This window comes from Pongo abelii, chromosome 16 (genome assembly GCF_028885655.2).
Source record: "Pongo abelii isolate AG06213 chromosome 16, NHGRI_mPonAbe1-v2.0_pri, whole genome shotgun sequence".
NCBI classification, from domain to species: domain Eukaryota; kingdom Metazoa; phylum Chordata; class Mammalia; order Primates; family Hominidae; genus Pongo; species Pongo abelii.
The window spans coordinates 14,781,669-14,806,899 of record NC_072001.2 but is presented as its reverse complement, the minus strand read 5'-3'; the positions used below and the strand labels follow the sequence as shown (position 1 = coordinate 14,806,899).

Here is a 25,231-nt window from a genome sequence, read left to right as displayed (position 1 = left end):
GAGTTAATACTCATCAAAATGTAAACCAGATCTGTGCATTTCACTGAATATAAATTATACCTCCAATTAAAAACATTTTTTTAAAAGACAGATGAGCTGGACGCAGTGGCTCACACTTGTAATCCCAGCACTTTGGGAGGCTGAGGCAGGTAGATCACCTGAGTCAGGAGCTCGAGACCAGCCTGGAAAACATGGTGAAATCCTGTCTCTATTAAAGGTATACAAAAAAATTAGCCAGGCATGGTGGCACACGCCTGTAATCCCAGCTACTCGGGAAGCTGAGGCAGGAGAATTGCTTGAACCCAGGAGGCAGAAGTTACAGTGAGCAGAGATCGTGCCACCGCACTAGCGCCTGGGTAACAGAGCGAGACTCCATCTCAAAAACAACAGAAAAAGGACAGATGAAGGTTTTCAACTTTCACTAAAGGCAGAGGAGCTTGTGACAGATTCACCTCCCCACAAGAGCAGTTAGAAAAACTGGACAAAAGTGTGCCCTGCCCCCAATCAAAAACAATTGTTGGAAGGTAACTGAAAACCTCAGCCAGAACTTGAGTGACCAGGCCTAGGAGGTGACCCTGACAGTCTGTGGTGCTTTTCCCACATTTGGTGATTGGTCAACAGTAGAGGGCTAAGAGGCTAAGAAACTGAGTATGAAGTAGTACTTAAGGGGCTGGAGAGCCTACCTGAATGTTTGGCACTCTCACAGGGCTGAAATGATCTAATGAGAATTTGGGTCCCAGGAAGGAGATGGGACCTCGGTGGGGACCCTGGAAGGGCCACCCCTGGGAGTCCAAATGAATAAAACATAGACCAGCCATCATAAAACCTAAAACTTGCTTTGAACCAGCTTAGTCCCAAACTAGATGAAGGCGATGTGCCCTTACTCCAGTTGTGTGCCATAAAGTCAAAGTCAATACTCTCTGGAGACAGAACAAAGTTTATTAGGAATGCCATAAGACAACACAAGACTAAACGAGAAAGACCAAGAAAAAACACAATAGAAACTTTTTTTTTTTTTGAGACGGAGTCTCGCTCTGTCACCCAGGCTTGAGTGCAGTGGCACGATCTCAGCTCACTGCAACCTCTGCCTCGCAGGTTCAAGCGATTCTCCTGCCTCAGCCTCCCAAGTAGCTGGGATTACAGGCACGCGCCACCATGCCCGGCTAATTTTTGTATTGGCCAGGCTGGTCTTGAACCCCTGACCTCAGGTCATCCATTCACCTCGGTCTCCCAAGTTGCTGGGATTACAGGCGTGAGCCACCGCGCCTGGCCAGTATTTTGCCACAATTTAAAATAAATAAATGTTTTTTTTCAGGTTTGTGCTCAGACTCTCTTCTAAACAGTCACGTGGCGGCTTACTCTTCTCCAGGCCTTGCTGCCGGCTTTTACATGTTTATTGTTTTTGCGTTCTTGTCATCTGCTCGGTAGATGGCAGCTTCCAGGTGCTCCTAAGGGGCCAGGAAAGAGAGTGAGAAGGCACGGAGGTTGCCAGGTCATCCCGCTTGGGGCCCCGCCCTCATCACCTCCCTCAACCGGGTCTCCTGCAACTCTTGGTGGGCCACCTCGGCCACCGCTTCGCCCTGAGCTTCCTGCTGCTGCAGCTGGGCAGTGCCTCCTTCTCAGAGGCCAGCTGCTGATAGGTGGCCACACACTGCTGCAGGTGACCCAGGTAATGGTCTCACTGCTGCTGCAGACTCTGAGCCTCTTGGCTCTTCAGCTCCACCTGCAGGATAGGCGTCAGGGTAGGTAGTGGCTGGCTTCCAGATTCTGGGCTCATAAACAGGGTGGCGAGGGCACTGCGGGGCTCTGTCGCCTGCCCAGGCCCCTTGCCCTGGCCCCTTCCTCCAGGCCTAAATGACTGCCTCCCTTGCCTAGAGGCCCATGCCTCCCTCCCCAGCCTCAAATCTCACACCCTTCTTCCCACCATTTAAACTGTAGGCCACAGACTGGTGGAAAAGCAGAGGGAGCCAACCACCATCTGCTAAGTTGTGGTGAGGTCGTTCTGTATGATCTCCAGGGTTTCCACGCACCTTCGTCTGCTCCCCCCAGAGCTCGGCCTTCCGCCCCAGCTCCCCCAGCCTCTCCTCCAGCTCCTGCAGCCTCACCTCCAGTTCCTGCATCTTCTCCTCCTGGTGCCGCAGCCTCACTTCCTGCTCCCACATCTTCTCCTCCTGCCTCCGCATCTTCTCCTCCTGTTCCTGCATCATCTCCTCCTGCTCACGTATCTTCTCCTCCTGCTCCCGCATCATATCTTTCTGCTTCTGCACCTTCTCCTCCTGCCTCCACATCTTCTCCTCCTGCTCCCGTATCTTTTCCTCCTGCTCGCGCATCTTCTCCTTCTGCCTCCACATCTTCTCCTGCTCCTGTATCTTCTCCTCCTGCCTCCATATCTTCTCCTCCTGCTCCTGCCTCTTTTCCTCCTCCCGTATCTTCTCCTGCTCGTGCATCTTCTCCTCCTGCCTCCACATCTTCTCCTCCTGCTCGTGCATCTTCTCCTCCTGCTCCCGTATCTTCTCCTCCTGCCTCCCCATCTTCTCCTCCTGCTCCCATATCTTCTCCTCCTGCCTCCCCATCTTCTTCTCCTGCTCCCGTATCTTCTCCTCCTGCCTCCACATCTTCTCCTCCTGCTCCCGTATCTTCTCCTCCTGCTGGTGCGTCTTCTCCTTCTGCCTCCACATCTCCTCCTGCTCCCGTATCTTCTCCTCCTGCCTCCACATCTTCTCCTCCTGCTCCTGCCTCTTCTCCTCCTCCCGTATCTTCTCCTCCTCGTGCATCTTCTCCTCCTGCCTCCACATCTTCTCCTCCTGCTCCCGTATCTTCTCCTCCTGCTTGTGTATCTTCTCCTCCTGCCTCCACATCTTCTCCTCCTGCTCCTGCCTCTTCTCCTGCTCACGTATCTTCTCCTGCTCCTGCCTCTTCTCCTCCTCCTCCCGTATCTTTTCCTGCTCGTGTATCTTCTCCTCCAGCTCCCGTATCATCTCCTCCTGCCTCCGCATCTTCTCCTCCTGCTCCCGTATCTTCTCCTCCTGCTCTTGTATCTTCTCCTCCCGCTCCCGTATCTTCTCCTCCCTCTCCCGTATCTTCTCCTCCTGGCTCCACATCTTCTCCTCCTGTTGCTGGTTCAGGCGGTTCCACAACTCGTTCTCTTCCACCTGGGCTTGGAGCTTTGCTGACACACTCTGCAGCTCCTTACCCAGGTGGTCAGCCTCCGCCTGCAGCTGCTGCTGGAATAGTGAAAGTGTTGGTTTGAACCTCAGAAGGAAACAGACTCATGAGCTAGCCATATAAATGTAATCTATAGGACAGGCACGGGGGCTCACGCCTGTAATCCCAGCACTTTGGGAGGCCGAGGTGGGCGGATCACGAGGTCAGGAGATGGAGACCATCCTGGTTAACACGGTGAAACCCCGTCTCTACTAAAAATACAAAAAATTAGCCGGGTGTGGTGGCAGGCACCTGTAGTCCCAGCTACTTGGGAGGCTGAGGCAGGAGAATGGCGTGAACCCAGGGGACGGAGCTTGCAGTGAGCCAAGATTGCACCGCTGCACTCTGGCCTGGGCAAAAGAGTGAGACTCCAACTCAAAATAAATAAATAAATAAATAAATAAATAAATGTAATCTATAAAATAATGGTTTTCATCCAATATCCTTTAAAAAAATATTTTAAGCACTAACTCTGAGATTCTGATTCCCCAGGCAGGGCCCCAATTTGTACATTTTTAGCACACTCTAGAGGATTCTATGGTGGGACCAGAACAGGGACCCAAATTTTCCAGCTCTTGGCTGGAGCCTCCCCATACCCTGCATGATCCCTAGACCAGCTGGGTGGGGCTGGTCCCACCCCCCCCGGTCCTAGCTGGGTGGGGCTCCCACAACCCCCGGGGCTGCAGCCGCTCACCTGTGGCAGCAGGAGCTTGGCCCTCTCCAGCTTTCTTTTTAGCTCCTTTACGTTGAGCTGGATCTCAGACTTTTCAGATTCTACAAGTCGAAGTTTTTCTTCTAGTTCAGCATTTTTCTCCTTCAGCTCCTCATCGGTTATGCTATGGCCAGAGGCAGTAGAGAAAGGAATGAATGAAGAACAGAAAGGACCGCTTTGGTGATCAACCCTCTACTTTCAACCCACAACCACAGAACCGTGGCATTGGTAGGGACCCCAGGAATTAAAAGTCCCAGGTGGCAGGCCAGAGAGAAGACATGAGTTGCCTGAGGCTACCCCATGAGTCAGTGGCACAGCCTGAACTAGAGCTTCCCTGTGCACACATGAAAACCTGTAGGAGCCTCTCCCCATGCTCACCTGTACCCCCCACCTCCCAGCACACCACCCACGCTAAGGGCCCCCAGACCTCCCATTCCACCTTCCCCCATCCTACGTGTTCCTGTACAGCTCCAGACTCAGGGTGTCCCTCTCCTTTGTTAACTCCTCAATGTACTGCAAATAGAGAAAGGTTAAGTCAAGACAGAGCAGGCAGAGGAGTAGCTGGATGACCAGGAACAACAGCTACTGTGACTACTCCACAGTAACACTCCCTCACTCTCAATCACACCTGACATGTTCTCAAGGCATTTCCAAGCCCATGGTCTCATTTGTTTTTTGTTTGTTTGTTTGTTTTGGCAGAGTTTCATTCTTGCTACCCTGACTGGAGTGCAATGGCGTAATCTCGGCTCACCACAACCTCCGCCTCCTGGGTCCAAGTGATTCTCCTGCCTCAGCTTCCCAAGTAGCTGGGATTACAGGCGTGTGCCACCACACCCGGCTAATTTTGTATTTTTAGTAGAGATGGAGTTTCTTCATGTTGGTCAGTCTAGTCTTGAACTCCTGACCTCAGGTGACCCACCCACCTCGGCCTCCCAAAGTGCTGGCATTACAGGCATGAGTGAGAGCACCCGGCCCTCATTTGTTTTTCAAAGAACTCAGTGAAGGTGGAAGGGACAGGGAAAGAGACTGAATTTAGGGCTGGCTAACAGGGGCCCAGAGAGATCAGATAATATTGCTATTGTTATTATTCTTATTACTACCACTGTTGGAACCTTTATTGAGTGCTTCACCAGGCACTATGCTAATAATCCCATTTAATCCTCATAACCTCCATAGGAGATGGTTACCATTATTATCTCTATTGTGTAGATGAAAAACATGTGGTATTAAAGGTTAAGTGCTGCCTAAGATCACCTACAGCTGGGATTTCAACACCCAGGTATATCTGATTCTCTAAGCCCATTCTTTCGCTGGAGGTAGGGGCACAGTTAAGAAGGAGGAAATTAATCCTTTGTTGAATTTTTGAAAGGATGATACGTTCGCATAGTCCAAAACTCAGAAAGTCCAGAAGGGAAATATCTCCCCCCCACACTGTGCCTCTATCCTGAGTTTTTTTTATGAATCCTTACAAACATGTTTTATGTATATTACCATAATACGTACACACACACACACATATATACCTGCTCCCTCTCTCCACACAAGTAATAACATACTCAAGATACTCTTCTGCACCTTTATGGTACAAGTACCCTAACCGCCACTTAGGACTTGGCCAAGGCCACAGCCAAGGATGGGCAGGGCGGGCACCTGGCCTCTGAGCTCTATGTCCAGTGCTCGCTCCCCACAGTGCTCCCCAACTCACCCGCAGCAGCCCACTCAGCCCCAGTCTGCCTCTAACAACCACACACAAAAGCAGCAAGAAATGGCAATGCTGCCTTCTGGGCAGGATACTCCATCCTACAGAAGGGAACTTTAGGCTCACTCCTCCATCTGCGAAGCTGGGCTCCCAGGGTATGGGGCAGTGGTTGGACTCACCTTATCCGCCTTCTTCTTCTGTGTAGTGACGGCAGAGAGAGCCTGCTCTAACTCTCCTGCAAACTTCCATGAATCATGCAGGCGGCCGATCAGATCCCTGGCCTCTCCTGGAATGAGACACATTCAGATGTGGCCCAAAGGACTCCCCCTAAAGGCCTGTCAAAGTGCCAGGTTCAAGGATGACGGGGTGCCAGATTCCCACCTTCCAACTGCTTGACAGCTTGCTGGCTGTAATAGAGTGCCGTCTGAAGCTCAGTTTTCTGACATGTAAGGATTCGTATGGTATGAACCTGGGCCTTTGGGAGAAAAGACAAGCAAATGCTGAAAGAGAAGCAAAGAAACATTCCCCAGAGGACAGGAGGGAACTTCACACCCTCCACTCACCTCTAGCTCCCTCCTTAGAGCTTCCTGATGTTGGTGGTTTGCCTTCTTTTCCTATAGAAAGAGGAAGACAGAGCTCTTGCTAGGAGGAGGCAGAGATGGCACAGCAAGAGACATGCCCCCAGAATGGCACCACTGCCCCAGGACAGGCCCACCCATGGGACCAGTTTATCAGGGACCCTGTGGGGATGGGGTGGAATAAGGGGGGTGAGCCTTCTTCCCCAGGCTAGGAGTGGGGGAGATGAGACTGGGGCCTCTACATCTGAGTGCCCCCAAACCCAGCGGTCATGTCGTGAGCAAACAAAGAAATTGGGTTACTTCTTCCAGCTGAGCTCGGTTCTGTTGTTTCTGTGGGGAGAGTCAAAGGAAGGTGACTGAGGGTGGCCCCCTCGACTCTATTCCCCAGGCCAGGAAGCGGTAGGCAGGGGTCAGGAATGGATTTAAAAGGCACAGTTCTCAGACCCAATGGGAACACAAACTGGTCAACTCTCCTCAACTCCCAAAGAAGAAGGATTTGGGTCTTTGTTGGTTTTTGCCCACAGCCACGGAACTCAAAGTCTGAAACTAGATTCTCTTGAAAAGACAGTAACAGAAACCTTCAGAGATGGAGTGTGAGAAAAGCCCACCCTTCTGCCAGCTTGTGATTTAGAAAGGTGCATTCATTCAGCAAACGTTGAGCACATACGGGCCAGGGACCGTTCCTCACAGCGGGGATAGAGGTCAGAAAAGGCAGACAGGAGTCCTTGGCCCTGAGGTTTCCATTCTAGTGGGCCTTTAACTGTCAGGCTCTCAGAGCTAACAGAAACCTCTGATACTCTCTAACTCTACCTCAGGAAATGCATGCCCAAGGAGAGTTTACAGCAGGCCCTGGACTAGGGATTAACATAAAAACACAATGACAAATCTCATTTAAACTTCACAAATACAAGTAAAATGATACCACTCCTGTTTTACAGATGTGAAAAGAGAGGCCCAAAGAGCTCAAGCAATTTGCCCTAAATCATATCCCTAGCAGATGGAGAGGTAGGATTCAAATCCAGAATTCTTAACCAGTACCTGGCAGTTCTTCCACAATCTTAACAATTACCCTCCACCACCCCTTGGGCCCTCTGTCCCCAGGAGCCTGGCCAGCCAAGACTCACATCCTCAGGTGAGTGGCAACCATCAGAAGTGGTTGTCTCAGGGTTAGTGCCATTATTTATTTTCTTCTTTTTGGTGTCGCTTGCTCCTGCACCAACACTAGAGTTGGTCTGGGCATGATGGTCTCTCAACTGTGGAAAGGAAGAGCAGTGATACTCATGAGAACTACAAGCTCCTACAGTCACATCCTGCTTTACAGTTTATACTAAATACTCTTATAGACCATCTGATTTAATGCCACCAACTGTAGGAAATGTTGTCACAATCACTTAGTGACTGAGAGAGATTGATACCATGGCTGAAAAAAAAGGCAGTAATGGAACTTAAACTCAGTTTTCTGACTCTGAGCTCTGGGATTTTGCCACAAATCAGCAGCTGCCAGGGACCAAAACCAGAGACAGAGGTAGAAAAGCAAATATTAAGTAGGCAGGAACTGTACACCCTCACACGTCTGTTAGTGTTAAGAAGTACACCAGTACCTCTCAAACCTTTACATCAATGTATCCTCATGGCAGAAGGCAGCCTTTCTGTTAAATCCGGGAATTTAGCAGAAAGAGGACAACCCAAGCCTCATTTCAGAGAGAAGTCTTGTATACTCTTATAAATCTATGTGACTTTCATCCCTAAGTACATTAATGTTTCATCTCTCAATAGAATCAAGGGAAACTGATGCTTCAGAAAGATGCCCCATATTTATCCTGTGGCACTCAAAGTACCCCAGGTTGAGATGAGATGAGGAAGACTCAAGCTGTCAAGTCCAGTTTCCCAAGATCTGTTCCACAGAAGATAAGCAGATCTCACTCCAGAAACCAGTGACTGAGGGGCACTCTGGTCCCAGAATAATGGAGAATTCAAATCTGAGGTGCAGAACTCAGAAAAAATGTTAAAGTCTCTCTGGAGAGTAGAAGCCTGGGAGAAAACCCAACCCAACCCGTTCTCCCATTGCCACCCAGAGACACTGTCAACATGTGGAGCTCATGGGGGAGGTGTAGGCTTTTCACACTGTCAACGTCTGTGGTAAGGAAGTCAGGCAGACTGAAACCTCTCTCTTCTAGGTCCCACGGTCCCCATTCCCCTTCCAGCTGGAAACCTGTGCTGCAACCAGAGGAAACAGAAGTGGGCAAGAACACTTAGGGGACTGGGTCCTAAGACCAAAGGGCAGTCTTGTGGTAGTAATGACAGTTTGTAGAGGGACTGTGACATCACTACATTCCACTCCTCGGTGGAGTGGCGGGGGTGGGGGGGACACATGAGTGCAATGCCCAAGTTGCCGCTTTGAGACTGGGGAGGGGGGTCACAAAATTGGGACCCATGTCCTTGGAGACATGACCCCAAAGAGCCCCGGGAGGTCAGGCTTGGGGCGGCAGGAGGTGAGGGCCAAGTAAGGAGCAAGGAGCCCCAGGAGTCACATCCCCAAAGTCACCCTGTGGCAACTGGTGAGGGCAGGTTCTGGGGCACCCAGGTCCTTGGAGATGTGAGCCCAAAGAGCCCAGGGAGGTCGGGTTTGGGGTAGCAGGAGGTAAGGGCAGAGTATGGAGTTGGAAGCCCCGGGAGTCACCTGCTCAAAGTCACCCTGGGGTGCCGGGCAGGACAGGGGCAGGACTCATGTGGGGGTTGGGCTGACTGACAAGATTTTGGTGTGGGGATCCCAGAGGTACTGGGGGGGCCCAGCCCGCTATGCCTCGGGAGTGGCACAGACTGGCAGCAGTTCGGCTGTCAGAGGGAGCCTCAACTTGGGTTGGGGTGCTGGTGCGTTTACCTTTTCCTTGGCCTCGGCCAATTTGTTCTGTCGGGTTTCTTTGTACATGGTGGGTTGGGTAGGGAGGTGGGGGTGGGTAGGGGGGCGGGGATGGGTAGGGAGGTCGGGGTGGGTAGGGAGGTGGGGGTGTGTAGGGAGGTGGGGGTGTGTAGGGAGGTGGGGGTGGGTAGGGGGGTGGGGATGGGTAGGGAGGTGGGGGTGGGTAGGGAGGTGGGGGTGTGTAGGGGGGTGGGGGTGGGTAGGGGGGTAGGGATGGGTAGGGAGGTGGGGGTGGGTAGGGAGGTGGGGGTGTGTAGGGGGGTGGGGATGGGTAGGGGGGTGGGGGTGGGTAGGGAGGTGGGGGTGTGTAGGGAGGTGGGGGTGGGTAGGGAGGTGGGGGTGTGTAGGGAGGTGGGGGTGGGTAGGGAGGTGGGGATGGGTAGATGAGTGGGGGTGTGTAGGGAGGTGGGGGTGGGTAGGGAGGTGGGGGTGTGTAGGGAGGTGGGGGTGTGTAGGGAGGTGGGGGTGGGTAGGGAGGTGGGGGTGTGTAGGGAGGTGGGGGTGTGTAGGGAGGTGGGGGTGTGTAGGGAGGTGGGGTTGGGTAGGGGGGCGGGGATGGGTAGGGAGGTGGGGGTGTGTAGGGAGGTGGGGGTGGGTAGGGAGGTGGGGGTGGGTAGGGAGGTGGGGGTGGGTAGGGAGGTGGGGATGGGTAGGGAGGTGGGGGTGGGTAGGGAGGTGGGGGTGGGTAGGGAGGTGGGGATGGGTAGGGAGGTGGGGGTGTGTAGGGAGGTGGGGGTGTGTAGGGAGGTGGGGGTGGGTAGGGAGGTGGGGGTGGGTAGGGAGGTGGGGATGGGTAGGGAGGTGGGGGTGGGTAGGGAGGTGGGGGTGGGTAGGGAGGTGGGGGTGTGTAGGGAGGTGGGGATGGGTAGGGAGGTGGGGATTGTCAGGGAGGTGGGGTTGGGGCCACATCAGCATGATCCAGGTGAGGACAACTGTACACCTCCAGTCACCTCTACGTCGCTGTGTGACTGAGCCAGAGGAGGCGTAACCAGGGCTGCACTAGAATGCAGAATAGGGGCGTGGCCTCAATGCTTGAAGCCCATTGGCCAATGAGAAAGATGAAAGGAAAAGGAGTTGTGGCCAGACAGCAGCGTGTCATGAAGGACCTGTGTTGTCACAAGGAAAGCTGCCCTTGCAACTGCTGTCCCCGCCCACTCCAGGAGAGGGGCGGGGCTGGCTTTCACTTGAAAAACTTTAAAACTTTATTACCTCAATTGAGGTACAAATCCTATTAAAATGGAAATTTTATAGTGTGCTTGATGATTGATAAAGCAGACTTTAGTATCCAACATTCCAATAAGATAATCACAATGTTTTCTCTTTTTTAGAAAAACTTTCTCTTATTCTCCTACATTAGTGTTAAGTTTAAAAAAAAAAAAAAACAAGAAACATGTCTAATATCTTTAAAAACACAAAGCTTTTGAGCCAGGCGTGATGGCTCATGCCTGTAATCCCAGCACTTTGGGAGGCTGGGGTGGGTGGATCACCCAAATTCAGGAGTTCAAGACCAGACTGGCCAACATGATGAAACCTTGTCTCTACTAAAAATACAAAAGTAGCTGGGCATGGTGGCAGGTGCCTGTAATCCCAGCTACTTGGGAGGCTGAGGCAGGAGAATCCCTTGAACCTGTGAGGCAGAGGTTGCAGTGAGCCAAAATCATGCCACTGCACTTCAGCCTGGGTTACAGAATGAGACTCTGTCTCTAAATATATACGTACACACACACACACACACACACACACACACACACACACACACACAAAGCTTTCTGTTTAATAAGCACTCAAAGTTCTTTACAGGGTTAAAGCAAATACAGGACCCTTCTAATGTAAGGCTAAATGGTAAGTGATGGGGGAGAGAAAAAGGACATAAATAACTCCCACTCTCATGAGGTTAATCACTAAATCCTATTTTTCTAGAATCACCTGGCCTCTAAGCCCTGAAAATGAAACTGAATTTCTCACTAGATACTTGGCTATGACTTGCAATCATGAAAACCAAGAATTGTGTTATGTCACTGTGTATTGCTTGTTACCTGGGATCAAGCATTGACTTTTTCATGATTTGCTCCATTACCTGTGTGCTTCTTATCTCAGACCAAACTAAGCTTTTTTATAGAGTTCTACAATTTACAGTTAGTATGTAAGAGTGGCTCTCAAACATATAGTCTCTGGACCAGGAGCACCTGGGAACTTCTTATAAATGTAAATTCTCAGGCCCCACCCTAGACCTGATGAATCAGAAACTCTGGAGTAGGGCCCAGCAATCCGTGCTGCAATAAGCTGTCCAGGTGTTCAGGAACCTCTGCCATACAGCAGGTAGAAAAATGTGTTTCCTTCTATAGGTCCAAAGCCAGGGATACTATATGTTCTGTCTCGATATGAAACAATGACATGCAATTAAAAGACATAAATCTCCTTCCTACTTCCACCCTCCAGCCAGTGTGTTTTATTTTTATGAGTTCAATAAGAAAACGTGTGGCAATCAGAGATTTCATCTAAAAAATATATTTACAGGTATCAGTTCTCATCCAGCCTGATCTCATCCAATATCATTTCTATCCTCTTACATCTAAAGTTTTAGAAAAGGATCTTCACAATATAAGACTCCGGCGCACTAGGAATTCTATGATAAAAGACAACATAGATCTGAATGTCCAAACTTACTAGAGAAGAAAAGTGGAGTCACTGGCTATATTTTCAAATTGCATTCAACAGGAAATTAAAGTTTTGAATTTTTTTCACCTTCATCCTTCCAAGTTAATAGAATTAAACCAGAATACTCCATTCTTCCACAGCCTGTAGCCAGGCATACTTTTACTGTGTTACTTCTTGCTTTTCAATGGATATAAAGCAAAGTCCTGGTAGGCACATTTTGTATACTTGCAAAGGTGCAAAACTAAACAGTTCCCTCTATTCAACATTAAAACAAAAGTCCTGTAAACCTCAGATGGTGAGTGTAATACTTCAGCACTAGCACGAAAGCCTCAAATATAAAAAGATACCAAGAATCTCACTAGCAAACACAAGTAAGCTCTTGGCCGGGTGCAGTAGTTCACGCCTCTACTCCCAGCATATTGGCAAGCCAAGGTGGGGTAAGTCAGGAGTTCAAGACCAGCCTGGGCAGCATAGTGAATTCATATCTCTACAAAGGAAATTTAAAAATTAGCTGGGCTTGGTGGCACACACCTGTAGTCCTAGAGCTACTTGGGCGGCTGAGGTGGGAAAATCACTTGAGCCCAGAAGTTTGAGGCTGCAGTAGCTATGATCATGCTACTGCACTCCAGTTAGGGTGACAGAGCAAGATCTAGTTATACATTCTGTCCTGCTCCTGTTTCCACTAAAATCACTAAGTTAAAATGTGTTCATTCAGCAGGATAAAAATTAAGTGAAATTTGACTTTGGTGCTTTGCTAGCAAAAAATAAATAAATAGAGTGAAATGACAAATTAGTTACTGGGAGAAGGTCTTTGTAACCTCAATGACAGATTAAAGGTTTGTATCCTTAGCCTATAAAGAAATCTTTAAAATTACTCAGAAAAAAAAATGAATGATTTCCAGCAGAAAATGGACAATGGAGAAACCGGCACCTCCCACAAGAATAAAGATGGCCAATAAGCAAATGAAAAAGATTCAAAAGTGCTAGAAATCAAAGAAAGGTAATGAAAACAATGAGATTTTCTGCTTAAAGACCAGCAAAGATGACAAATGGAAGGGGGAACCTGGAGCTCTGTCCCTGCTGGTGGGAGCATAAACCCAACCAATTTTCCTATAGGATGATTTCAACATTTCTTTTAAAAATCCTAAAACTGTTTTATATTATTTTCCTCTAGAAATTCTACTTCTATGAATTCAGTGTAAAAATCCTCACTCGAGTCCATTAAAATATATATAGAAGGAAATTCACCTCTGGGGTGGCGATCATTCACTTACCTTACACCCAGCGATTAAAAGTGATGATGCCAGGATATATTTCTCCCATAGAAACGTGCTTAAAATATAGTGAGTGACAAAAGACCATGTACTATGATTCTACTTTTTAAAATGTTTATAGCATAAAAAGTGTGAAAAGCAACAAACTGGAATGTTTTGAGTGGCAAAATTAAAGATTTTTCTTTATATTTTGTCATCCAAATTATTACAAAAACAATGTGATTTCCTTTATAATCATGGAGAAGTGTTATTTTCATTTATTTATATTTACATTTCTTTTCTTTTTCTTCTTTTTTCTCCTGTATGTATCCCATGTAGGCTACAGAGCTTAAATCCCTGCCTCTTGAGAGAAATCAGCCCATTTTCGGGACATGCAGTACACAAAGCTGCCCCATCTTCCCTTTATTTTTATTTTTATCTTATTTATTTATTTTGAGATGGAGTCTCACTCTGTTGCCCAGGTTGGAGTGCAGTGGCACATCTCAGCTCACTGCAACCTCCATATCCCAAGTTCAAGCGATTCCCCTGCCTCAGCCTCCTGAGCACCTGGGACTATAGGCATGCACCACCATGCCCAGCTAATTTTTGTATTTTTAGTAGAGAGGGAGTTTTACCATCTTGGACAGGCTGGTCTTGAACTCCTGACCTCAAGTGATCCATCTGCCTTGGCATCTCAAAGTGCTGGGATTACAGGCATGAGCCACTGTGTCTGGCCTGTCATATTATTTCTAAACTTTTGAGTGACATTTCAATTAAGTTAAATTTAATTCTTACTGACCTGATCTCTTATCCTCTGTTTAATGATATCTTCCAGTTGAAAGGTGTTTCCTCTGTAATCACAGGTGCAAAAGGAAATACAACATGTATTCATTAGGTGGATATCCACTAAACCACGGGTTCACGCATTGTATTCCTTAGACCCTCAGCATCAGCAACATGTGGGAACTCGTTAGACATGCAAATTCCTGGGCCAGCCCCACACCTCCTGAATCAGAAAGTGGGGAAGGACAGCTATCTGTGCTTTAATAAGCCTTGAGATGCTCCCTGAAGTTTGAAAACTACAGAACTAGAATACATATGGTAGTAAGTGCTCATACTTTATCCAAGGTACTAGGGACTCTTCCCCTCTTTTCCATTCTCTTTTCTGTAGAAATAAAATGAGAGCTCCTTTGGATTTAATGGGTATAAGAAAGAAGGCAATGAGATGACCAGGGTTTCAAGTTAGAGTTCAAAATTTAATCGGTGGACAGTGACAGGATGCAAGCCTTCTAAACAGATTACTGCCAGAAAGCTGATTATAATCCATACATTAGATATCATTAGTGTATTGAAGTTAAAATTTTTGGGTGGATTAATGGCATTGTGATTATATAGGAGAATGTCCTGGTTCTTAGACGATATCTGCAAAAGTACTTAACAGTGAAATGCTCTGATACTGCCAACTTACTTTGAAATCATTCAGGGGGAAGAAGGGCACATATACAATCTTCCATACATGGAAGAGAGAAAACAAATATGACAAAACGTTAACTAGTGAATCCAGTTGAATAGCATACATATGTTCACTGCATGATTTTATCAACTTTTCTGTGTTTGCAAGTTTTTAAAATAAAAAGTTGAGGGAAAGAAACATCACCCCAAATCTTTCTATGAAATGGGACCATAGAAAAAGCAGAGAAGTGAACACTCTGCAGAAGAGTGCACCACACCCATCCGGACAGCATGGTCGAAGCGCAGCTCTCCTCCAGGAGGCTCTTCTCTGGTCTCTTCTGTGTTGTCACTTCCCCCACACGCAGCCAAGGCTTTTTTCTAACAACTCTTTTTCTAAAGATGTAATTTTTGTCATTCATCTAAGAAAGAGAAAAAAGAATTAGTATTCATTTAGAAAACAAAATTACACTTACATTTGTGAAAAAGCAAAAAATACTTTGAAAAATGGGGAAGCAAGAAATGTACTGTTCTACAATTCTGTTCTGTTCTTACTGTCTTTTTATTCTTCCAATGACTTCCTATTCCTGCTGCCTATGGTGGGGTGAGCTGCAAATGATTTCTTTTCCTCATTGGTTTAAAATGTCATGTTTATAATATACTACACTCCCCCAGAAGCATTTGGGTTTATTTCTGGGTTCTCTTCTATTCAAGTGATTTATCTCTTCACAAACCACTATCAATTCTGATTATTAGAGCATCCTAAAGTTAAGTAATTGTTGTTTTTGTTTTCGTTTTAGTTTTTGAGGTACAGTCTCTCACTCTGTCACCCAGGCTGGAGTGCAGTGGTGTGATCTCGGCTCACTGCAAGCTCCATCTCCTGGGTTCATGCCATTCTCCTGCCTCAGCCTCCTGAGTAGCTGGGACTACAGGCACCCACCACCACGCCTGGCTAATTTTTAGTGTTTTTAGTAGAGATGGGGTTTCACCGTGTTAGCCAGGATGGTCTCGATCTCCTGACCTTGTGATCTGCCTGCCTCAGCCTCCCAAAGGGCTGGGATTACAGGTGTGAGCCATCACATCCGCCTAAGTAATTCTTTGATTAGAATATTAGTATTTGATGGAGGTTGACCCTTTTGACTCTAAACTCAAATTCTTATTATCTCTAACTTCTAAAAGACAATTATGACTTCAGTGTATAAATACCAGCTTTTTCAGCTATCTTACAGAATGCTCTTATTTTCCTAATGTCAATTCAGTTTATCCATTCAGTTTTCTCTCCAAACACTAATGTTTTCATTTTAGTATCCTTAATCATTTTTTTTTTTTTTTTTTTTTTTGAGACAGAGTCTCACTCTGTTGCCCAGGTTGGAGTACAGCTGCACAATCTCAGCTCATTGCAACATCTGCCTCCCAGGCTCAAGCAGTCTCTCACCTCAGACTCCCAAGTAGCTGGGACCACAGGCACATGTAACACACCCAGATAATTTTGTATTTTTTTTACAGAGATGAGGTCTCACTATGTTGCCCAGGCTGGTCTCAAACTCCTGAGCTCAAGTGCTGGGAGCTCCTGAACTCCCAAAGTGCTGGGATTACAGGTGAGAACCACTGCTCCCAGCAGTTTTCCTAATCTCTTATCTTTATCTTTTGTAGCTGCACTGGCTTATTTGGTTATTAACTGTTAATGTTAATTAACAGCGGTAACAGTAATACTGGACATTTTGTCTTATTCCTGATCTTAAAGGGATGTTTTTAGAATTTCACTCATCATGCATGATGGCAGCTTTTGGATAGATGTATTTATAATCCACTAGGAGTAAAAAAAAATTAGAAATAAATATTGAATTTTATCAAAGGTCTTTCTAACATATATGGATGGAACCGTGTATTCTCTCCTTAACATCTTGCCAGCAGGAATCATACCAGATCTTCTAATAGTGATTCAAGAGAATAAGGCTCATGTGGTTGTGTGGCATAATTTTCCCACTGTGCTACGTTTGCATCACTAGTCATGAATGAGAGAGTATGTGTGTTTTAATGCTCTGTTTGTCAGGTACCTTTGTCAGGTTTGGGTTTTCATGCTCTAACAGTTTCAAAAGAAAAAAGTTTGAAAGTTCTACTTTATTCTTTATATGTGGAAATTGCAATAAATTACTTGTGATTTACTGAAAACTTAACTTGAAGCTCTGATATAATTTCATAGCGAAACCAAACCTTTCTTTCTTTTTTGTGTGGGAGGGTGGGAGGAGCAGGATGGGAGGACACTATCTCATTGATACTTTATGTTTCTTTTTCTCCTTTAGAATTCATCTTCCAGGGACAATCTGACAATGATGAATTTAACTTAGATTCACAGATTTTAAAAATAATTCTTTTGATATTCTTGGTATCGTTTATTTGCTTATTCTCCAGCTCTGTTGCCCAGGCTGGAGTGCCATAGTCCAGTCATAGCTCAGTGCAGCCTTGAACTCCTGGACTCAAGTGATCATCCCCTATCAGCCTCTCCAGTGGCAGAGACTATAGGCTCACGCTACCACACCCAGCTAATTTTTTACATTTTTAGTGGAGATGGGGTTTCACCATGTTGTCCAGGCTGGTCTCGAACTCCTGGGCTCAAGCAATCCTCCCTCCTCAGCCTCCCAAAGTGCTGGAATTACAAGTGTGAGCTACTGTGCCTGGCACGATTCTCATTTTTATTATAATAAAATTTTAAGATTGGATAAATAATATAGCCCAATTATTGGAGCCGGACTACATCTACTAAAATTAAATGAAATTTCACTTGTCTGAAATCATGACATACTTTGCAAGATATCTTTTTCATGGTATTAATTAAAATTATGACTATTTGGAACTCATCAAAATCTGTGGAGCACCTTAAAGACGTAGGCGGCATCCTCCGGAGCAGTCAAAACAGTTACAAGAAGAGGTTCTCAGGACAGCTTTGTCAGGAGAGATATGCTATGCATATAAAGACATAAGGGAGACAGAAAAGAAACAATCATTTTACACACAGGCCCCAAGTTGAAAGCTATGGGCTGGGTAATGCGGGCACTGATTTTTGCAAATCACATGCTTTCCATATGGCAACTCTATATACTGTGCTTTTGCATTAGAGAGTAGCAGCAAGATTTTCAGTTTTCTGTTTCTTTGTTTGTTTGAAGACAGGATCTTGCTCCACCACCCAGGCTGGAGAGAGTGATGTGATCATAGCTCACTGCAGCACTGAACTCCTGGGCTGAAGTGATCCTCCTGCCTCAGCTACCTGAGTAGCTGGACTACAGGCATACACCACTGTGTCCCACTAATTTTTGTATTTTTTGTAGAGACAAGGTCTCACTATGTTGCCCAGGCTGGTCTTGAACTCCTGAGCTCAAGCGATCCTCCTGCTTCAGACTACCAAAATGCTAGGATTACAGGTGTAAGCCACCACACCTGGCCAACATATTTGTTTTCAAAGGATGGTTACTAGTTACCACAAGAAAAATAGGGAAGGCTGGGGCACAGTGGCTCACACCTGTATCCTCAGCACTTTGGGAGGCCAAGGCAGGAGGATCACCTGAGGTCAGGAGTTCGAGACCAGCCTGGCCAACACGGTGAAACCCCTTGTCTTCTAAAAATACAAAAATTAGCCAGGCATGGTGGCATGCACCTCTAATCTCAGCTACTCAATAGGCTGAAGGAGAATCACTTGAAATCAGGAGGCGGAGGCTGCAGTGAGCCAAGATCGTGCCATTGCACTCCAGCCTGGGTGATAGAGGAAGACTCCATCTCAAAAAAAAAGAAAAAAAGAAAGAAAAATAGAGAAGATTTGTTAGTAGTCTGTGAGTTCCACAATCATGTCAAGCATATTAAAAATTCCTCAAATTCCTAACTACCCTTTCCTGTCTTTTTTGAAAAGAGGATTTATCTTCATCAGAATTTTTCTTTACATTTAAAACACCTGCATCTTCAGTTGCCTCATCATCCGGTGAAGCAAAGGTCACTCTTTTCAAACTTTCTTTACCTTGTTTACTGTCTTCACTTTCTTCCAGGTCATCATCTCCATCCCTGCACTACCAAAACTCTTACAAAAAAAAATATACTGCTTTCCATTAGAAAAACAAAAGGAAACATATTTTCCCTTAATAAAGTTCTTCTTTTATATGCCTAATGCCACCAAATGCTCAGAACTTCCAAAATCATTCAGGTATGGAGGAAGAGAAGGTATCATTTAAGTGACATGCTATGTAAGAAACAGAACAAAAAGTGTCCAATATATAGAAAATAAATTATTCATCAATCTATAATACAAACCTCCTATCTCACAAAAATAACAGGATATTTTGGGCACAAAACCAAATCAAAGTTCCTGGTAAGAAAGGTTTGATTGCTACTGCCAGTAATATTTTTCTTCATTAAATGATCTCTAATGTCCCTTTAAATCCAGACTTTCCTCTGGCTATCTTGAGAATATCTGATAGGAGAGAATCTAACTTCTTAAAACAAACATATGTGAAAACCACAAGTACCCATACATGATTGGGCAATTCCAGCTAACAATGTAAAGGATGGTTCAAAATACATTTCAGAAATGCTTAGTTCTTCTGCTGCTTCTTCAGCAATTTCATCATCTTGTTTGAACCAGATCATCATCGTGATCACTTGCTATATCTTCATCACTTTCAACTGGATCAAAAAAATCTTTCTACTTCATATTTCTGGAACTTTTATCTGACAAAAATAAAAAGTTTTTAAAACTATTAACTAGGAATAGAAAAATACATCATTAACACATGCGCATATATTTGTGTGTGTATACCGTATGTCTACATTACTTTCTAACTTAATAACACTACAAACCAAAAATAGTTATTAGGTGAAATTGGCAACTAAAAACATTACCATAAAACTGTTATAAGAACAACTGGAACACAAACTGAATGGAAGTACAGATTCATTTATAACTGATAAGATAGAGCACAACATTTCTTAGCTTCAAATCTTCTAACTACAATTACATCTCTCCTAGAAAAACAGAACAAAAGCTAATTTGAGGAGGAGGAAAGTGCTCTCTCCTCTCTCAGAACTTTACCTGAAGTTTTTTACTTCCAAACAGTCCCCCTTCATCTTCATCAGAATCAGTATCTTCAGAAAAATCAGTATCTGCCACCTCATCATCATCTTTTCGTTCCTCTTCTTTTTCTCTGTTTTCTAAACAGGCCTCCATTTCAGAGAGTTGGAAGAATTTCTCATCTACTATGGACTTTTCTCTTGGTTTTCCATGTCCTTTGCTTTGCACCTTGCTCTGCTGTTCCAATTGGTTGATATCAAAGTCAAGATCAGAATCCTCATCACTGAGAACTGGGCTTTTCCTCAGATGGAATTTGCTTAAGTTTTTTGTTTTGTTTGGTTTTTTCAAGACAGTCTTGCTCTGTCACTCAGGCTGGAGTGCAGTGGCGTGATCTCGGCTCACTGTAAGCTCTGCCTCCTGGGTTCACGCCATTCTCCTGTCTCAGCCTCCCAATTAGCTGCGACTACAGGTGCCCACCACCACGCCAGGCTAAATTTTTTTTGTATTTTTAGTAAAGATGGGGTTTCACCATGTTAGCCAGGATGGTCTCGATCTCCTGGCCTAGTGATCCACCTGACTCAGCCTCCCAAAGTGCTGGGATTACAGGTGTGAGCCACTGCACCTGGCCTCAGTTTCACCTTCTTTAACATGTAAGGGCATAAATAAATGTGAATGCCTAATCCAAATTCATTCCTCTCCAAAAAGCATCCAACTCTGGCCGGGCGTTGTGGCTCATGCCTGTAATCCCAGTACTTTGGAAGGCCGAGGCGGGCAGATCATCTGAGGTAAGGAGTTCGAGACCAGCCTGACCAACATGGTGAAACCCCATCTCTACTAAAAATAAAAAATTAGCCAGGCGTGGTGGTGTGTCTGTAATCCCAGCTACTCAGGAGGCTGAGGAAGGAGAATCACTTGAACCCAGCAGGCAGAGGTTGCAGTGAGCCTAGATCGCACCATTGCACTGCAGCCTGGGCAACAGAGCAAAACTCCATCTCAAAAAGAAAAAGCATCCAACTCTCTGAAAGTTGGTTTTGAAGGAGGCTTCTCTCCTACTCATACCCAGACCCTGCCCCTGAGGACCCCTCATCCCTAAAAGGTGAGGCGTCCAATCATCTGGGAGGAAAAACAGCTTCAATTGCTGCCCAGCCCTACAACCCAGTTCTTTTGTTAACTCTTTGTTCTGTGATCTTTGTCACTCCATCTCTTTAAAAGCTGTGTGCTGTGGGGTTTTTTTTCTTTGTTTTTATTTTTGTTTTTGTTTTTGAGAGGGTCTCACTCTGCCACCCAGGCTGGAGTGCAGTTGTGTGATCTAGCTCACTGCAACCTCTGCCTCCTGGGCTCAAGCAATCTTCCCACCTCAGCCTCCTGAGTAGCTGGGACTATACGTGCATGCCACCACACCCAGCTAATTTTTGTATTTTTTATTGTAGAAATGGGGTCTCGCATGTTACCCAGGTTGGTCTCAAACTCCCAGGCTCAAGGAATCCTCCGGCCTTGGCCTCCCAAAGTGCTGCGATTATAGGCGGGGATTATGGCTGGCAATAGCTGTGATCTTTATGGGTTGGGAAGAACCTGAAGAAAATAGAGGCTTGCTTGGCTGGCTAGATCTTGGGAGATTTTGTTGCCATCCTAGGTCTTGGGCCTCTCTTACCTGGAGCTGCTGCAGATATTTCAGTCACAGCTCACAATCCTGATTTCAGCTCTCCCCTCCCCCATCACAAGACAACCGGGAGCTTTATCAGAAAGCCTAAGCCTGACATTGTGATCTGTACCCCGTGCCTCCCCTGGGAGCCTCCAACCTCCACTGGCCTCTGTTTGTGACATTCACCTTGATGTCTGAGTGCCAAGTTCCTCCCTTTTGGTGTCCCGCAGCAACAAATCAGATGAATACCAAAAATTACGTAATTCCTAGGAGCCAACCAGGGGAAAAGTGAAGACCAACCATCCAAGGAAAAAGGGTATAGATTATCTATCACCCCTGGTTCAAGTTAATTAAAGAAATGCAGGCTGATCATGGACTCAAATACAGCCTGATCCAGAAGTGTGGGGGAAAAAATGCCAGCTCCAGCGGCTTTGTCCTTAGACCCTGAGGTGGAAGCAAAGTTCACATCTACTGTCTCCATTCTGATGGAGGCCACCTGTGGTCGGCGGGTGCATTGGTTCGCTCTGCACATGCATGAATACAGCCTCAAGATCTTCCCAGGCTTCCCACCCATCCTTCCTGCAGAGGTCACTATATGTTTGGATAGATTCCAGGGTGTCGTGGGGCCACGTTTGCCAATGGGCGGGGTGGGGGGCACCACCATGAAAAGGCTCTGCACTTGGGGCCCTCAGGGGTACCCCTGTCTCCATGAGCCTGCTTTGGCAGGACAGGCTGATCCTGCTGTGCTAAGCCTGGTCATCTCACTTCCACTCCTATTCTGGGCCAAGCACTTCTGGTGCCTCAGGCTCCTGCCCTGTGCCTGCCTGTGGGTTGTAGGATTCTGAGGTCCACGTTGGGTTAGAGCAGTAGATCTCAGCCAGGAGACACTGTCACAACTAGGGAGAAGGTGCTGCTGGTATCTAGTGGGTCGAGACCAGAGATGCTACTAAACATGCTCCAGTGCATGCGACAGCCCTCAGAACAAAGGTCTATCTAGTCCAAAACATCAAAGAGAAGCCCTGTCTTAGGGGAAGGGGTGTCCTCCCGAGAGCACGGCTTTTGGCTTTCAGCCCCTCTAAGAATGAGGGTTCTTGCTTTTTTTCTCCATCTCTCATCGGCCCAGACGTAGGGGAGGGAAGAGTTACACCAGGGTAGGATCCAAGTACTCCTGAACCTCTAAGCCAAATGTGGTTCTCCAAATAGCACAATTTCCCCTAAAAATGAAGTCTGAAATGGAATGGGTGAGAAACATGCTTCCTTCCATCTTCTAGTACGTTGGCTGTAAAACTCATCTTAAAAATATGACAAGGCATTCATTGTAGCACTGTTCATAACTGAAAAAGATTTTTTAAAACCCTAAATGTCCACTTATAAGGGCCAGATAAATTATGATGCATTCATGCAATGAAATTATATGCAGTTGTTGAAAGACTGAGGTAGCTCTAAATATAATGATATGAAACAATCTCCAAGACATATTATTAAGAATACCAAGGCCAGGCATGGTGGTTCAGACCTGTAATCCCAGCACTTTGGGAGGCTCAGGTGAGAAGATGGCTTAAGCTCAGGAGTCTGAGACCAGCCTGGGCAACATAGTGAGATCACATCTCTACAAAAATAAAAAATGTAGCCAGACATGATGGTGCACACCTATGGTCTCTGCTACTTGGGAGGCTGAGGTGGGAGGATCATTTGGGTCCATGAGGTTGAGGCTGCAGTGAGCTATGATTGTGCCACTGTTCTCCAGCTTGGGTGACAGAGCAAGACCCTGTCTCAAGAAAGAAAGAGGATGTGGCCGGGCACGGTGACTCACGCCTGTAATCCCAGCACTTTGGGATTAGCCAGGTGTGGTGGTGGGTGCCTGTAATCCCAGCTACTCGGGAGGCTGAGGCAAGAGAATTGCTTGAACCTGGGAGGCAAAGGTTGCAGTTAGCCAAGGTCGTGCCATTGCACTTCAGCCTGGGCAATGAGTGAAAATCTATCTCAAAACAAAACAAAAACAAAAACAAAACAACGACAACAGCAACAAAAAAAGATTCTGTGTTTTAAAAAAAGAAAAGAAAAGAAAAAGAGTATCCATAATATGTTATTACAGAAAAAAATGAAGCTGAAAAAAATAAAAATAAAGAAAGTTGCAGAACAATGTGATTTGGGGGAAAATTTGCATGCAAATGCAAATAAATTTGCAAAGAAAGAAGACTAGAAGGATACACGCAAAAGCATTCATACTGGCTACATCTGAAGAGAGGAAGTAGAGGTGGGAGCGGGAGTGCACTTTTGCTTTATTCAAGTCTATAATGCTTGATTTCTCTTTCAACAAATGTGTGTATTCCTTTTGTCATAAAAAGAAATTAATCGGCCAGGCACAGTGGCTCATGCCTGTAAACTCAGCACTTTGGGAGGCCGAGGTGGGAAGGTCACCTGAGCTCAGGAGTTTGAAACCCGCCTGGCCAACATGGTGAAACCCCATCTCTACTAAAAATACAAAATTAGCTGGGCATGGTGGCACGTGCCTGTAGTCCCAGCTACTCGGGAGGCTGAGGCAAGAGAATCATTTGAACCAGGGAGGTGGAGGTTGCAGTGAGCCAGGATTGTACCATTGCACTCCAGCCTGGGCAAAAAGAGCAAAACTCTCTCTCTCAAAAAAAAAAAAAAAAAAGGAAAGAAAGAAAGAAAACAACTAATAACAACTGCAACCTTAAAGCATGAGAAACCAGAGCAGGAACCACTAGGTCAGTTAGTCTTGCAGGACAACGATATACATTAAACACAGTGTTGGAGGGCCACTGTGGTGAGACGTGAGAATAATGAACAAATAGTGCCTGCGGCACTAAAGGCTCTGGCTGATTTAGAAGGAAATGGGATAAACTGAGTCAAACACAAAGCAGAAAAGAGGGAACTCCCTTCCATATGCAATTGATCTCAGGACATCATTGAGTCTACAGCCTGGCTGAAAGTCACCCCCAGTGGGATAGACGTCAATGTGGCCCCTGGGCATGTAAATACCAGTGCTCAAGCTGAAGGAATGCATGTAGGTGTGGGGGACATCCACAAAATCTGCATCATCAGGGGAGAGCCTCTTGTGGAAGTCTGTCCCTTCAGAAAATTAGCCTGGGGTAGTGGCGGGCACCTGTATTCCCAGCTACTCGGGAGGCTGAGGCAGGAGAATGGCGTGAACCCAGCGGGCGGAGCTTGCAGAGAGCCGAGATCTCGCCACTGCACTCCAGCCTGGGTGAAACAGTGAGACTCCGTCTCAAAAAAAAAAAAAAATTCCTTCAGAGATAAAATAATTTCTTATGTTTTTACCAGATTGTTGCAGCCTAGTCAAGCTGCTGTAACAAAATACATCAGCTGGGTGACTGGGTGGCTTATAAACGACAGAAATGTATTTCTCACAGTCCTGGGAGCTGGGAAATCCAAAATCAAGGCGCAGGCATGTGCAGCATCTGGTGAGGGCCCATTTTCTCACAGATAATGCCTTCTCCCTGCGTCCTCATGAGGTGGAAGGAACAAAGGAGCTTTCCTGGGCCTGTTTTATAAGTGCACTAATTACGTAAGAGGTTCTTTCACCTCCCAAAGACCTCACCTCCTAATACCATATCTATATGAGTTTTAGGACCTAATTTACACTTAATATGAAATTTGAGGGAGCACAAACATTCAGGCCATAGTATATATATCAATATCATTTTCTGTATCTTCTCTATTTAATATTTATAATCAGTATTGAACATCACAATGTCTCTCATTTCCATTTTCTTCTGTCTCAAATCTTCTTTATTGTGACATTTTTGATCATTTGTATTTGATTTTTTACTTCTCTTCAAATAATCCTATTTTCTTATATAAAAAGTTGGTTGCTCCATTCTCCCCTCATTAATTTTGTTTGTAACATACTAACCTTACTCAGTGCTGTAAGATAAACGCAGCTTTCTTAACTGGACCATCAAATAGGCTACCTCTTGTAAATAACTATAAAGCTGTTCATACAAGGTCTAAAACATAATTCAATTTGAAAAAATTAAAAATAGGTATTAAATATCTATCCAAAAAAGAAAAGTAT

General features: G+C 45.9%; 1 protein-coding gene and 1 pseudogene across 4 annotated transcripts; both read right to left on the bottom strand.

The window, feature by feature from the left end:
• Positions 1-918: 918 nt before the first annotated feature.
• LOC129050243 (golgin subfamily A member 6-like protein 1) lies at positions 919-10,082 on the bottom strand. 4 transcript variants are annotated; one of them, XM_054532013.2, is made up of 10 exons: positions 9,075-10,082; positions 7,318-7,446; positions 6,494-6,523; positions 6,179-6,229; positions 5,997-6,090; positions 5,795-5,901; positions 4,371-4,429; positions 3,899-4,040; positions 2,106-3,221; positions 919-1,448 (listed from the first exon to the last, which is right to left on the bottom strand). In XM_054532013.2, the coding sequence occupies exons 1-10, from the start codon at positions 10,026-10,028 to the stop codon at positions 1,386-1,388; spliced, it is 2,745 nt and encodes a 914-aa protein (XP_054387988.1). In that variant the 5' UTR covers positions 10,029-10,082; the 3' UTR covers positions 919-1,385. The 4 variants fall into 4 exon arrangements, with proteins under 4 accessions (XP_054387988.1, XP_054387987.1, XP_054387989.1 ...); XM_054532012.2 differs by having other exon boundaries at positions 921-1,448; positions 2,106-3,224; XM_054532014.2 differs by lacking the exon at positions 6,494-6,523 and having other exon boundaries at positions 923-1,448; positions 2,106-3,224.
• A 3,511-nt stretch (positions 10,083-13,593) lies between these two features.
• On the bottom strand, positions 13,594-19,853 carry LOC100436435 (U3 small nucleolar ribonucleoprotein protein MPP10-like; annotated as a pseudogene).
• Positions 19,854-25,231: the final 5,378 nt, after the last annotated feature.

Excerpts from the sequence above, each read along its gene's own strand:
- LOC129050243 (XM_054532012.2), bottom strand. The coding sequence starts at position 10,028 with ATGCTGATGTGGCCCCAACCCCACCTCCCTGACAATCCCCACCTCCCT. Across the intron at positions 7,447-9,074 it reads TGGCCGAGGCCAAGGAAAAG|TTGAGAGACCATCATGCCCA; the intron begins GTAAACGCACCA and ends TCCTTTCCACAG. Across the intron at positions 6,230-6,493 it reads ACCGAGCTCAGCTGGAAGAA|GAAAAGAAGGCAAACCACCA; the intron begins GTAACCCAATTT and ends CTCTTTCTATAG.